The 14,788-nt window shown below is 39.6% G+C and overlaps 1 protein-coding gene across 1 annotated transcript in view; it reads right to left on the bottom strand.

Moving 5' to 3' along the window:
- The window catches only part of agmo (alkylglycerol monooxygenase), a 47,815-nt gene extending 36,244 nt beyond the window's left edge, over positions 1 to 11,571 (bottom strand). Inside the window, exons 1-3 of the mRNA XM_005947159.3 lie at positions 11,121 to 11,571; positions 7,049 to 7,179; positions 6,164 to 6,315 (exon numbers count right to left, since the gene is read on the bottom strand). Coding sequence (XP_005947221.1) covers positions 6,164 to 6,315; positions 7,049 to 7,179; positions 11,121 to 11,228 — 391 coding nt within the window. The 5' untranslated portion in view covers positions 11,229 to 11,571. The remainder of the gene's footprint in view (positions 1 to 6,163; positions 6,316 to 7,048; positions 7,180 to 11,120) is intronic.
- Between the last annotated feature and the right edge of the window lie 3,217 nt (positions 11,572 to 14,788).

Consider the following 14,788-nt stretch of genomic DNA (forward strand, 5'->3'; position numbering starts at 1 on the left):
ATGAAGACCTGGCTGCCTGGGGGCCTTTTCAAGGCCCAGACCCTCTCAACCTTGCCCCACAGCCAGAAGGTGCTTCTCTTTAAACAACATCCACACCGCCCAGCTCTCCTTTGGGATGGAGGACAGTGATAAGCACATCTGTTTGTCTCAACAACTGCTGCTGTCTGCAGGGCTGAATGACAGCGGGTGTTTGGACACACCAGCAGAAAGTTAAAGTTAGGTTTGTTTGTTGAGTTGAGTTCAGGTTATCTACTGGGATTGCAGCTAAATTTAATTGTCTGTATGAACTAATAAATCATCCATTTCCTTGACTCTAAATCATTTTAACTTGTATGTTTTAAAAAATAAATAAATAAATAAAAAAAATTTAAAAAAATGCCATCAAGCTGATGCCTCAGCTGATATGTGACACTGGAAAATGTTACATAGTATCAGCTGCAGTGGTGCAGCTGCATCATATTTGCTGCTAAACCGCAATCCATGTTGAAGCCTACCTCTGCCCAGCTTCTCCTCCTCCTATGCTGCATCAGACCAAAACAATTTGTTGTCACTGACCAACTAAACAACACCACTGTCTGGATATTGCTGCTTCTGATCTACTGTGCATGCAGAGAAAGTCAGAGAGGGCCCACATTAGAGGCATAATGACAAATATAAGGAGGTAAATAAACATCTTTAACTATAATGGTCCTCTCTGAACCAAAAGTAATGATTAACAGGGTTAATATTACGTGCGCAAACATTAAAATTGATTAACCAAAAATTTTTTAAAGTACTCCTATCTAATTGTCACCGAAAGTAGAAGATAAATAATCCTGTGTCCACTTTATATAGTTTAGTTCCTTTGCTTTATCATGGATAAATGTAAAGTGCACTACTTTATAAGGATTACAACATATACAACTGAATTTTGAGTGCTACTTCTTATCATATTTCTGTTCCAGCTTGTATCATGAATAATCCAAAACTACTTTAATCTAGAAATGCACTAGCCAGTATTTAAAAAAAAAAAAAAAAAATCCAGTTAAAAATGCCAACATACAGTGTTTACCAATTCCAGTTCTGTGGTGTTAAAATCAGATTAAACTGCCCTTGTCTCAAAATACATCACTTTGTGGAAGTAATGATACCATCTCACAGGACCTTTAAGTGATGCTCTGGTGTTTCTGAGCTCTGTGAGCAGCAGCAGTTACTGTGGTGAGACAACTGCAGCATAACTCCATTACCTCACATATAATCAGAGTACAGACAGCTGACTAGCTGATTAATGGCTTTACTCTGGCAGGCATGCCTGGATATAGATGCTGCCCAAGAGCAGAGCTGCTATTAGTGGCACTCGCGATATGAGGTTAGAATAAACAGAATCAACAGTGCTGTCAACAACATGGCCGCATCTGAATCAAGCTGGCCTGCTGCTCACCCAAAACCCATCTGCGTTCAGGCTGGTTCATAATAGCAGCGTTTTTAACATATATAGTGCGTCTGCTGCTGAAAGAACTGTGGGGAGAAGGAACCCAAAAAAAGCGCGGGGTTAAAATGGGAATCTGTTTTCTATTCTTGTCAGTCATCAGGTTATTGAATCAATGCGTTTATAGAAGGTGGCTTCTATGGCTGCTAATAGATAAACTAGCGGCTAAATGTTTACCAAGGGTCATATTATTTCAGAGGCCAGAGGAGTTAAATTTTCTGGAAATCTGTCAGCAATTGAACACTTACATCTTTTCTTTCATGAAAAGATAGATAAACATTACCAAGCAGTACCAAGTAAAGTTACAGCAATGATTCGTGAAAATTCTGGTATTAGCAATGTGATCAAGCAAATACTGATATCGGGAGTTAGCATAAACAAACACTTCATTTGAGCCTGTGTGTGCGCAAAGGTCATTCAAATGTTTGGAATTCCAGATTTGCCTCAACTTTAACCACAACGGGTGTTTTCCTAAGCAGAATCACACCAAGTGCCAAAGGCCATAAATACAGTGTAGTAAAAGGCTTTCGCCATTTCTTTTGTGAATGAGAATCCCGAGTTTCATCCAGCTCAAATTAAAAAACAGAGCTGGACATTGGACCGCTCAGTCTTCTTTAATTTGATGTTATCCCCAAGATCAGTGTCTGGAAAGAGCGACATCAAATTAATAAGGTCTCCTTAGTAAAGATGGCATCAGCACAGACGACTGCTGCCCTTCCAGTTATCTTTGAATGATCTTTTCATGTGGAAGTCATGAGGGGGAAACTATGAAAATATCCATAAAGCTGGTCAAACAAAGTGATATTTCATGCTGAGGCTGACGTTTCCAAGCATGTAGTTGGTTCTTCTAGCATTTTTCTATTGTGATCTTTTTCTTATTATGCAATATTACGAGTTCTATCTTGTTCATTTGGACACTACAATTACAGTTGCAGTGTTCAGACTGTTGAGGCAACAAATGGCAACAGTGCTCGTCTTACATCCATTTCATTCTTCAGTGCTTCTTTATAGGAAACATGCCTCACTCACATTGGAACATTTTGGTTGAACCTTCCTCTGGAAGAAGCTGGAGGTCAGAAAATGGTTGACCAAGATGACCTCGCCTGACCAGAGTGAGGAGTGAGGACCGTGCCGGCCCTGTCCTGTGGTCAGGGACAGCCACTTCCCTTTGGTAACAAGGGAAAAAGCTTATATTCCTGAGCAAGCACTGCACCAGATGACTATCTGCAACCTCACAATCTTCCATAATAACAACCCAAAGAGGCTGGAGAAAGAGGAAATAAAAGTAAGTGGAACATTTTTGAGACAAAACTGATTCTGCAGTTCAAAAATAAAATAATTCCAACCGAACACACCACAGAGATATGTCACAGTATTGGCGACATTCCTCTGCATCATGTGACACCAAGAGGACGACAACAGTGGGAAAACGTCATGAGATCGCCTTTCAGGTGTTATTGGATGTTATTCAGCAGACAGAATACTTCTTAAAATCAGTGAATGTTACTTAACTCAGTTTTCTTGGATTGTCAAAACAAAAGTCTGGAGCTTTGTATAAATGATAGATGGACTCTGCACTTTTCCAGTCAGAAAGTTGATCCTTGCCCAGTATTTTTTTTTCCCCAGATCAGGTAGTGGTTTGGATTTATTCTGTCCCAACAGTTGAACTGAGAGACCCAATTAATAGGACTGCCAATCCCTGCCTCAATGATTTACAGATACTTTGATTGAATCACCGGTGAGCATCCAGACAACATAAAAGCTTATCATCATCAATACAGCTGCTGAGCAGCTACACAGATTTTCTCATTTTTCAAATATGATGCAATACATTGACACAAGCTGATGTTTTTGTATTCATTAGCCAAGTCTTATGTTGCAACTTAGGCTTTTTGCAGATTCACTTGCTTCTTTTAAGTTATTAAACTTTTTTAAAAATGCATTTTTCTTCTTTCATGCATTTCCCATTTAAAAGCAAAGCAAGCTTTTTAAACAGATGCCACATGGACTCATGAGTTCCTCAGCTCAGAAAAATATGAGCATCCTGTCATCCTGCCAGGAAAGTGTGGTGCAGTCCCAGTCCATGTAAGACGAGGTAATTCGCATCTGTACTTTGACACTCGTTTTCATGACCAGGTCATTGATCATTTAAAGGTTTAGTGTGCAGGTGATGCTAACAAGAAACGAGGATCCCTCATGTCCCTATAAAAATAATAAAGTAATATGTGTGCATCTAAAGCTATTCCTCAATTAAACAGTGTGTACTGAAAGAAAAAAAAATCCAAGTTACTCATCTTTGCAGGCACTACAGAGGTTGCCGTGTAGATTTTTAAAACTTGAATGCTGTATGTTCATCATTCATAGTTACACCAGACACTGAATGTCTGATTGTAATTTACCATCTTACACTGTATTCCAAAGTGCCTAAACTCCAACTTACACAAAGACATAACCATGATGGTTATATGCCTTGCACTCTGAAAGTGCACAGTAAAAGTCAAAGTAAAACTGACCACCAGCATCTTGAGCTGATGTTCTCAGTCACCTCAAAAGCACAGAGGCCAGTTCAGCTGTGGCAGAAAGTTTAAAAAACACAGCTTCTGTTTACTCAGAATCTAACATCAACACAGAACCAGTGGATTTTCATCCAAAGCTATGTGGACTAGACAGCGGTCAGCTTGATGTGCCTCTGACACAAATAAACATCAGCGCAGGCCACAGATAAATAGCTCTCTTCCGATGTGCTGAGTGGCAGCTGAGCATCTGGCATGAACATCAGACAAGACATGTGGAGAAGCCTTTTTTTGTAGAGCCACTACTCTACAAAATTCTTTGACATGTACATTTTTTTAATATGCTTTTTTTTTAAGACATATTCTGAAGGACGTTGCTACTTCTGAGACATGACTTTATACAGCCTGCTGCTGCAACAGCTCTGGGTTAAGACCAGAGTCCTCTGGAGACCATGGCCTCTCACATCTGCACAGCTCTAAAGCAGCTGGATGTAACTCAAAAATAATTGCTTCCTCTACAACGTCCAGAAAAGCATGATGTGCATCCTATCTTCATGACTCCTCCCTGTGGGGATGGCAACTAAATCAATATTTTACAGCAATTTATCATCAGCTAACTTTGCAGCTTTTGTTATTACTTTACATACTGGCCTAACAAGCGTAAGATCACCAGTTTGATCCCAAGAGGAGACAAATCCCTTTGCCATTTTGTGAGGTAGAGCATTCTGTGTATATTAAAAAAATGAAATAAAATCTACTAACAATCAAACATGCAGAGCTACCTGATACGACATCCTCTTGTGAATAAGGGAGCAGCCAAAAGCAGCAGAGTGATTCACAACTCAGCAGCATTAACCTGGATACATGTTTTAAATGGTTTTATTACTATTCACAAATTGCTCATTGTAAAAATTTTACAACAAACACCATGAATCCAAACTGACAGGAGTTACCAACCTTGACCAGGACAATGCTCTTTATAAGTTGATTTCAAGCAATGTTACAAAACAGTGTGGATCTAGATACTTGTGCACCAGGAGTTATGGAACACAAGACACATCTTGCAGAAATAAGCCATGGAAATGGAGGATCAACCCCAACTGAATGACCGGAATATCTCAGGTCTATGCTTTTGCCAGTGGCAATGGTGCCAGGTAGTGATAATTCTGTAAAGCAATTATTTGTCAACGACCTTTTTCTAAAGAAATGCAGACAGTGAATAAAAACTAACGCACAAGGACAAAAACGAGGATGACATGTATGAACACTTGCTTCAACTATAAGGAAAATATTGTGGAGAGACTAGACCCAATCAAGTTGTGTAGAAAGGTGCGACCAGTGTGGAAGTGATGCAATCACAAGCAATGTCCTTGTGCAGCAAGGTTAGACGGGCACATTTAATACATCTGCACAGTGGTTTTTTTGGAAACGGTACAACTAGCTCCCATGCTCCGTTTCCCATGAAAATGAAAAGTAATGTCAACACGGGACGAAGAGAAGAATGGAAACATGGAAACATTTTGCGTGTGATATCAAGGAAAACAAGACGCTTCGCAAACCACGTGGAGCAACTTAGCGGCAAAAAGATCCAACTTTTACTATTTCAATTTTGGTCAATTAACTGAACTTTAGATTTGGTTTGCTGTTATTCCTGTTGTGATATTTAGTTGAGTAAAACAAAATCAAGATGTGTTGTCAATTAACAACCTTACCTGTTGGAACAGGTAAGAATATTTTGAATGTACTGTGCTCATTATGGTTGAAATTCCTGAATAAATAGAATCTCGCATTTAATATGTTACAATGTGTCTACATTCAAATTTTTCAGCCAAAGAAATAATGACTATAAACTTGTAATTAAAACAAACAAACAAAAAAAACAAACAAACATGTAACAAAAGAGACTCTTCCTGTGCTATAGTTTGTATTGACTGACTAACAATGGTGAACACAACAGTAAGTGAGCACGCAAATTTAAAATCAGGTATGTCGTTGGTTTTTTTTGGGCGGGACTCAGAACTTTTTAGCTGCACCCTACAGGTAAAGGTGCAATTGTGTTTTCAGAACACACGCAAAAAACAACAACTATTAACATAACTTGTTACACAAAACATTTTTTTTTTGTAAATTAAAATCTGCACAATAAATTCCCTTCAGCTGTGGGTGAGTGTACGACTAGTACCGTGAGCAAAACGGTGGACCCAGTAATAGCCAAAGTCCACTCCCAAGAAGGTGAACCACCAGGTCCAGGCAGAGTCCCAGGGCAGCTCCACCAAGCGGTAGTGGTTCCACACATGCATGTAAGCGCTCAGCTCACAGCCTCTCATCAGCAAACTGTGGAGAGGAAAGGTCAAAGCTCAGTGTCAGCTCAAATGTGCTTATGCAAGTACAGCATTCAGTTTGTGATCACGTACAGCTGCGCTCCAAGGATCACGATAGTCATCTGTTCACCTTGTGTTCTACCTTGACAGAAATTTGTTTAATTTGTAAGTAATTTTGTACATCAGGGATTACAAAGCCTCCCCTGTTTGAGTTCCCATCATTCAGCCGTATTACTGCTCCCCATTTCAATCCACATTTTAAAACGATGCAGAACTAGAAAAGATTATGTTCAACTAACTTTGAAACTAACGTTATATTTACATTGAAAATGAACCACTATAAGAACCATTTTAGAAGAACCACCTTAAAACCAATTTCAGTAAGCTGAAGTTTGTTTGAAAAAATAAATATTAATAGTTATATTCAGTTCTGTTGCACATCCTAAACCTGACATACTGCATCCTTTTATCGCCTAATTTATCTGTTCCCTGCTGGCCTCCTCACATGAACTCACTTTTAACAGGTAATGGTTCTTTAATACAAGATCCAGAGTTACAGCACCTAAAAAAATAAACTAAAAAACCTAAACTAAAAAACAAACAAACAAACAAACAAACAAGCAAACAAAAAACCACATTGCTCAGCCATATAAAAAACACCAAACCACAGTGTTTAAAATGAACAGAAGCCAAATTATGCCTTACTTGCACTATTGCTATGTGACCTGACCTGCCTAAACACTCACAGTGGGAGTCTGGAGACCATTCCAGCAGATAGGGAGGTGATTCCATCACTGATTGTGATCACTGGGGCCCCCGTCTTCAGAAAGCCCACCACCAGCTCCAGAGTCATCAGTCCCACAAAGAAAGGAGTTGCCTGCACAGACACAAAATCATGATTCAGCAGTGTTACAAACCATGAAAACACAACTGTTCCAAGTCCTCTGTTGCCATTACCCGTTGTGTTGAGCATTTGTTTTGGCAGATGAGCTAAAAGCTTGCAGGACTTTCATGTCTTGTGATCCATGATGTTTGTTTCACTGTATGAGCCTGGAGCAACGGGTATAAAACCACAACCAATTGGCAGATTGGTGAACAAAAACATTTATCCAAGCACGGCAGCAGTGGAGGTAGAAATTATCTCAGTGGATGAATTAAACATCAGTGCTAACCAACAGCAAGCTTTCATTTCAGTGATGTCAGGCAGAACCCAAGCAAAATAGAATGAGGAGCAAGATCTTATTTTAAGAAACCTAATTGTCTTCACGCTCACTGATAATATAAAGTCATACATGTTCAGAGAGAGCGCATTAAGTCTGTTAGGCTACGTAAGTAGATGGAGACCGCAGGTAAACAAGCTACGCATCTTATGTTACAGGAACACGTAAAGGGCTGATGTGCCCTTTTCCAGCTCCACAATTTCATCATGGACCTCTACTAAATCAACTTTGCATGATTCACATTTCAGTAGAATTCTTACTCACCTTATACTGTGCCTTTATGCAATTCTTAAGTTCCTCTTCTATTAGAAACAACCCACTTCATTATCACTTTAAGGCCATCCTCCCTAAACAGTCAAATTTTCTTCTAACTGGCTGATCTACACATGGATTCATCCACCTTTGTATTCAATGCACATTCTGAGCCACAGTTTCATGAAATATGGAATTCTTTGAGCTGACATCGGGTAGGCACACTGGTAGGAAAAAAAGAGACAATGACAGCTGAGCGTTTCAGGCAAACTGACGTCTAAGGTTTTAGGTGTCGGGGGGGCGGGGTCATCCTAGTCAGATACCCAAAGCACATCAACGTTTCTACTTTGATGTGTAGCAGCTCTACTCTGAACCCTTCCTGAAAGACCAAGCTCCTCAACCCATCTCTAAAGGAGAGCCCAGAAACTCATATTCACTACTTCTATCTATGATCTTATTCTTTCACTCAATACTCACAGTTCACAGTCATTGAGGAGGGCAGGCAAGTACACAAGTACACTGGCCAGTAAATTGCCAGCTTCACTTTCATTCTTAGCTCTCTTCGCCACAACAGATGGTACAGCAGCCATGTTACTACTGACGCTGCTCTCTACACCCTCTCCACTAAGTCAAGAAGGTCCCAATATATTTAAACTCCTTGACTTGGAGCAGAAGTTTGATCCTGAAATGGAGTGCACACTCCACCCTTCTCTGGCTGAGAAGCATTGCCTCGGGACTAATTCATACTTGGGACTAATTGTTATCACACTGTTTCATACTCAGCTGCAAACCTTGTGAGTTGGAGGTCACTGCTTGAAGCAGCTAGAACCACCACATAATCTGCAAAAAGCACCAAACTGGAAACCCCCCCCAACACTTGGCTGTGCCTAGAAATTCATTCTTTAAGTCTCGGAAAACAAATATGGCATTTTTAGCATAACCTCAAATAATATTTTAAGAAGAGCTTCATCTGCTATGCAAGTTGGTTTTTAGTATTTTTTTTTTCTTTCAGATGAATGTTTGATAATTTTAAAAAGCAGTTTAAAATGCTCATAAGTCAAATAAATATAATCTTTTTCAATTGTAATGGACTGTACATAAACTTTTGGTGTTTTTGCAAGTTGGAAAACACTCATCTGGAAAGATGTGCACCAACTTTTACTCATTTTAAAGATACATAGTTAAAAACTGAAAGTTCACACTTAAAGAGAAACGAACAACAGCAGAAAGAGTTTCATGGGGTAAAATGCCTGTAAATGAATAAAACCTAAAAGAATAACTTCTTACATTGTAAGAACCAAATAGCAAACAGAAAAAGTTGCCATGAACACATGACAATAACTGCTTTTGACAAAACAAATGGTGAGCACCAAACAAACAGTCAGTGACATGCCTTTATTTGTAACAGTCGTGGAAAGCCGTAATAACCTCTTGATGGGTTTGTCAAACATGGAACAAATTAGTGAGGGACGGGGTTAGCAAACGGGTCACAACAATGACTTTGGCAGCATGTGAGCCCTGCTGCTTAGCTTTAGCTCAAATGTGCTCATTGACCAAGTGACTGCAGTCATAAAGGGGACACACGGCCCCCACAAGAGCAGCAAGAAATGAAAGGCGTGACGAGACCACAGAGGAGCACATCTGCAGGTGAGGAGGGAGGAAGTGTGCGTATTCATGTGTGGATTAAAGTGAGTGTGTGTGTGTGTGTGTGTGTGTACAAATCCCCATGTGAATGATTCAACTTTAACATGCAGGTGTGTGATGCAAGTGTGTGTGAATGTGTGCGCACAAGCAGAGGCGAGAGCACCACCAGAGACCAGTGATCACACGCAACACTCCAACATCTGGCAGCAGACTGCAAAGCTGCAGCAAACAAATGGGCTCGCTGCGTAGGCAGACCTCCTCCAAACCCGCTGAGAGAGAGATTATCATTCTGGACGCTGGCCTAAAACCCCCACCCCCCGACATCACCCCCCTCTCCTATCTAGCAGATAGTTTTACCGCTGCACCCCTGAGTTCTTGACAGCTTGAGGCAAGACTTTTCAGCAAGGCAAGCTGATTCTCAAATGGCGCATCAAAAAACAAACAAAAAAAAAAAAAAGCTTCTCTTCATTATTTTGTCTTTTTAATACTTGCATCACCTTCTTTCTTTTCAGTTCTTTATGATCTTGCATGCAGTCACACTGTTCGCAATTATATTTTGAACTAAAAATTGCCCAAGCCTTTTTTTCTTTTAAACGAGTACACTTTGAGCTTGTGTGGACTGTTTGTTGTGGCGTTGTAATAATTGTATTTTATTTTCTTCTGAATTCAAACCTACATGGAAAATGACATTTGTGGACCAGATGTCTGTCCCCCCCCCCAAACAGCCATTTTAAAAGGTCACAGTTGAGTGATGTTGGCTAAAAACAGGCAGACTGACAAAACATTTTTATCACTGCTGTCTGAGAAATTTTGTGTTTGTATTCAAATCACCAAACAGCTGAGAGAACTGGCAACAACCCAGCCCACAATTCCAAATAACTCCAAAAATCACAAGATTGCATTGTGATTTTCCCCCCTTTGACTAATTTGGCCTGTTGGGATCACAGAATGACAGTGGTGAAGAATAATTAACGACATGCTGTAAACAGTGCCGAGTCACTAAACTGCTCAGGCACGCCCAAGCAAAATATTAATCACCAGTAAGCCCTGCAGCAACAACAAATTTGCTTTATCACACTTGTTAGTGGATTTTTAGGACTCTTGCTGCGAGGGTAATTGTTCTCCTCCCCTGATTTGCTCATAAAAACTCATAGCAAACCTGTGTTGTTAAACCTGCACCAGCCATTTGTCACAATAAAAGAGTAATTGAGATGCTGCAAAGTGACAGAAGGAGAAAAGAAAGAACGTTGCTATAAATTTTTCATTAGGCAGAAGTAATTAGATTTATATAAGTTGAGCAGATTGGTTACTGTGTTGATACAAATGTAACTTTTCCATACTTAATGCAATATTCTCCATAGGTTGACATTTATTAAGTTAAACTTCAAATTTCACTTCATATTTACTCATGCACTTACTCCCCAGAGCTCTAAGTGCTCTGAATAAAAACTGTTCAGTTCAAAAGTCTCATTTAGAAAGAAGCAAAACAGACTGTTTGACCTTTTTCTTCTGACGAATACTTCAACTGTTTTAAATATGCCGATTTTGAGTTGATTGACTCAACTCAAATCGATACTTTACTGACCAGGTGAAAAGGCTCTGTCAACTGTATCTGATAAAGTGACGGGACAATGGGGCGGGTTCAGTATAACCCTAAAACACCAGATGTATTAGTTGTGAACGAGAACGAGGCGACACCCACCTGCTGCACATACTGAGGGACATCCTCCACTTTCTCAAAAGATGATTCATTCGGTGTGAGCATGAAAAACATGGCTCGGGCTCCCCTCGACACCGAATCGTATTCCATGGTTTCAGATCTGACAGCGGATCACTCACAGCTGCTACACAGGTGAGTTTCTGTTACCTGTGCAGGTGCGAAGTTCTGCTAAACCACTTCAAGACGTCTGCTCACAGTCTAAGTGCCCTGCCCCTTTCACCTAAAGTAGGTCGCTTACGAAATAGAGAGCGTGCAAGCGGAAGAGTAAACTTCTCACATCGAGGAAACCGACTCTGCCCGGGTTTAAAGTGGCCGCAGGGTTCTGTTACTGCGACCAATTACCTTTAAATCCCCTTTATAGGACGAAAGTTTACCTTTGGTCAGGCTGATACATTAGTATCATTTGACGTCATTTTATCTCGCGAGAGTTTGTTTACGCAGCTTACTGTCTGCGTGTATTGGAGGGTGGAGAATGTTTTTTGTGAGCTGAAGTGAAGTTATCCAGCTGTTTAATCTTCACGCACTGTTGCTATTTGTCTGAATGTCAGGTAAAACTGTTCAAAGTATTCGACAGGGTTACAGCCAATATGAACTAGACAAGGGGCATACATGTATAGATTATATATAGTTTATAGTTTATATAGATTACAGAGGCATACTGAGAGATGCATCCAAGCACAGAAGTGAGTGAATAAGATCACCACACACTAGAACAGCTGACAGTTCCCTCAACGCATTTCCATTTATTTTTGGTCATGCTTTAAAACTAGCTGCACAAGCTGATGAATGACTTCTTTTTTGGTTTTAAAGAGACATGAGGGGTACTTCCCAAAGTCTGACCTGCAAAGGACAATCAGCTCAGTGTCCTCTTCAGTCAAGCTGGGTACATGATTGGTGCAGAAGTGCCAAACTACTGTGAACCGAATGATTAGACAGAGCTCAAACAGCAGTAACTTATTGGGTGGACCTGGACCCTTAAAGGTCATAAACTAAATGTGAGATCTTGTGTTTGCAGGAGACACGTTACTTAAACCATAGAGACACATACTGTGCATGTTGTAGGCCTGTCATTGATCATGTGAAGGACAAATTCACAGTAGCATTGTATTATTTGGGGTCTGTTTTCCCAAATGCATCACTATGTAAATACTGTGAGTATAAATGAAAACGAAAGTTTAATTTTTACAGTTTTATGCAGTCGTCATCGTGTACACAGATTACCGTATTTTTTTTGTGTGTGTTGCAATAACTGTTAAGCTGCTGCTCTGTCTGTTGATCATTGTTGGGTTCTAGTGGGAATGTGCCATGACTCACACTTGTTCACGTTTGTGGGGCAGCGGTCATAAAGATGGTGTGCAGTCCCACATGAAGTGGGACATCTGGTCACTGTAACTGATTTAAAAATGGATGGGGGAGGGTTGGCTACATAAGGCTACATAAGGAGGTAACAACCTCTGGGATTTGACCCTTTAATGAGATGTTTTTGTTTGTTTATTTGATTGTTTTTAATCATGTAGCTTATTTGAAAGTTATCTATTTGTTCAGTATCAGGTAACAAGGGAATATTAATTTTTTTATAAGCACCACACCTTGAATGTAGTTTAGGTTTAAATGCACTGATAAGATTGGGGCCGCTTTAGGGCAATTTGCTTTTTGTGCACCACTTTCTCTCAGATTGTTGGTTGCTAACTGATAACCCTATAATGTATCTACTATCAGTTAATCAATAGTATCATGTCCTGTCACTGATAGTCACTTCAACTCCTTACCTCAAAGTTTATAAAACATTAACTCGGTCACCGCCCACTTAGCGTTGCTAGCAGTTATTTCGCTTGTAATCATCTAAAGTCATTGATTGTCATTGACTTTTTAGGCCTTTTGATCCTTAAATGCAGGAGAAAAAAAAGCTTTTATAATCTTATTTTGTTTAAGCATTTTATGTCAGATTTGAAGTTTTATATATGCAGTTTTGAAATTAAAGTTACTTTTTTTAATGCTACCTAAGAAAATGCCCAAGATGGCTACCAAGTAACAGGATTTGATTTTTGAAGGGTTTTGTTCCATTCAACTAAAATAAATTCTAAGGAGTTAGCCTTACTTATTGCTTTACACTTGTTTTTGACCATGCAAATATGTGCATTGCATCCTATATCATGATGTACAATTAGTGAGTGCCTTGCTAACTAAGCTTGATAGCCAACCAGAGCTATCCTTAGCTGATAATAAGACTCACTGCTGGATAAAATATTTAACATTTTCTGTTCACCGGCATATTAATATTAGCATATGTTATGCTGTCATACTTAGCATACGAATAAGTGTAATTGTGTATAGTCCTTATTTTAAGTTTTTTTTTGTGGTCACATGATCATTAACCACATGACATTAATTTGTGGACCATTTGTGACATACGGTTACAAAGAATATACATTCTTTGCCATGTTAAAGAAGACCACCTTGTGATTTCTTTGGTTCCAAGTTGCATGGAACACACTCACCAAATACTTACAAGGCAGTAGTGAAACTGTGAAAAGTGTGATACAAAGCAGAAACAAAGACCATTTGCCTTCAAATAAAAGCTGTGGCTTTTGAAACACGTTGACCACAGCTCTAAGGTACAACTTTTACTTTGACGTCAAATAGTCTCCATTTATAGTTTGTTTTGCACTTTTTCAAGCTTTACTGCCATTTTGCTAGTAGTTAGCAAGTGTTTGCAGACATGCCTGCATCTTCCATGCAAACTATGGGCAACCCCAATAATTTGTTGGCAACCAGTTTTGCCTAGTGACAGCAAACAACCACCAGGAACCACATGACAACCAGTCAGGGAATGCACATTTTCCCTCTGTAGCTGTGGTTGTGTCACATCTGCTATGGCAGACAACTCTTGAGCTGTATGCACATAACATCATGCAAAAACCTCTATAAATCGAGATCTGATTTATAGAGGTTTTGGCATGATGTTATGTGCATACATAAAGCCATATACAGGCAGATTGAAGTTGGGCAATTTTTATATTTATTCAAGAGTTTATATGTAAACTTTAGAGGCTTAAAGAAAATTTTACTTACTTGTTTTTGTTTTAATTACAGCAGCCAAGCTCCAGAGGTCAGGGGAAAGCTGGTTGTGGCAAGAACATATCTGTGACTTGTTTATCAGTTACATATATGGTCTGTTACATCGAGGACGATACTGTTCCCAGCTTAAAATTTAAGACATTGTGGAAACGGTGAGTGTTTCATATTTGTAAATACTTTCTAAAGAATAATGCATGGTAATAAAGTGGCAGGGAAAACGGAAAAAGAAATCACGCTCATGCTGTGGGTTTGGGGGAGCGAAAAAAAATGCAGTGGTGCCTCTTAAACAAATTAGCATGCACAATCACAACGCGCTGAAAGATGAGATCAAGACATGAAATTATTTTCAACTGGATGTTGTAACAGAATCCGATCCTTTGCGGGCTGGAGCCCCTACCCTTCCCCCAGGCAAAGGTGATTTTAGTTTGCTCCCACATCACCGGCTTTCTACACACTCTGCAATTTTTAATTGGTTTCGGCTTCACTTTGTGGAACATACATTCATCACCTTGGATTCATAAGTGTGGATGGTTGCATAAATGGGGGGAAAAAGTTGTACATAAGAAATTCCA

Source organism: Haplochromis burtoni, unplaced genomic scaffold (assembly GCF_018398535.1).
Source record: "Haplochromis burtoni strain Fernald_Lab_line unplaced genomic scaffold, NCSU_Asbu1 Contig_516, whole genome shotgun sequence".
Classification (NCBI taxonomy): Eukaryota; Metazoa; Chordata; class Actinopteri; order Cichliformes; family Cichlidae; genus Haplochromis; species Haplochromis burtoni.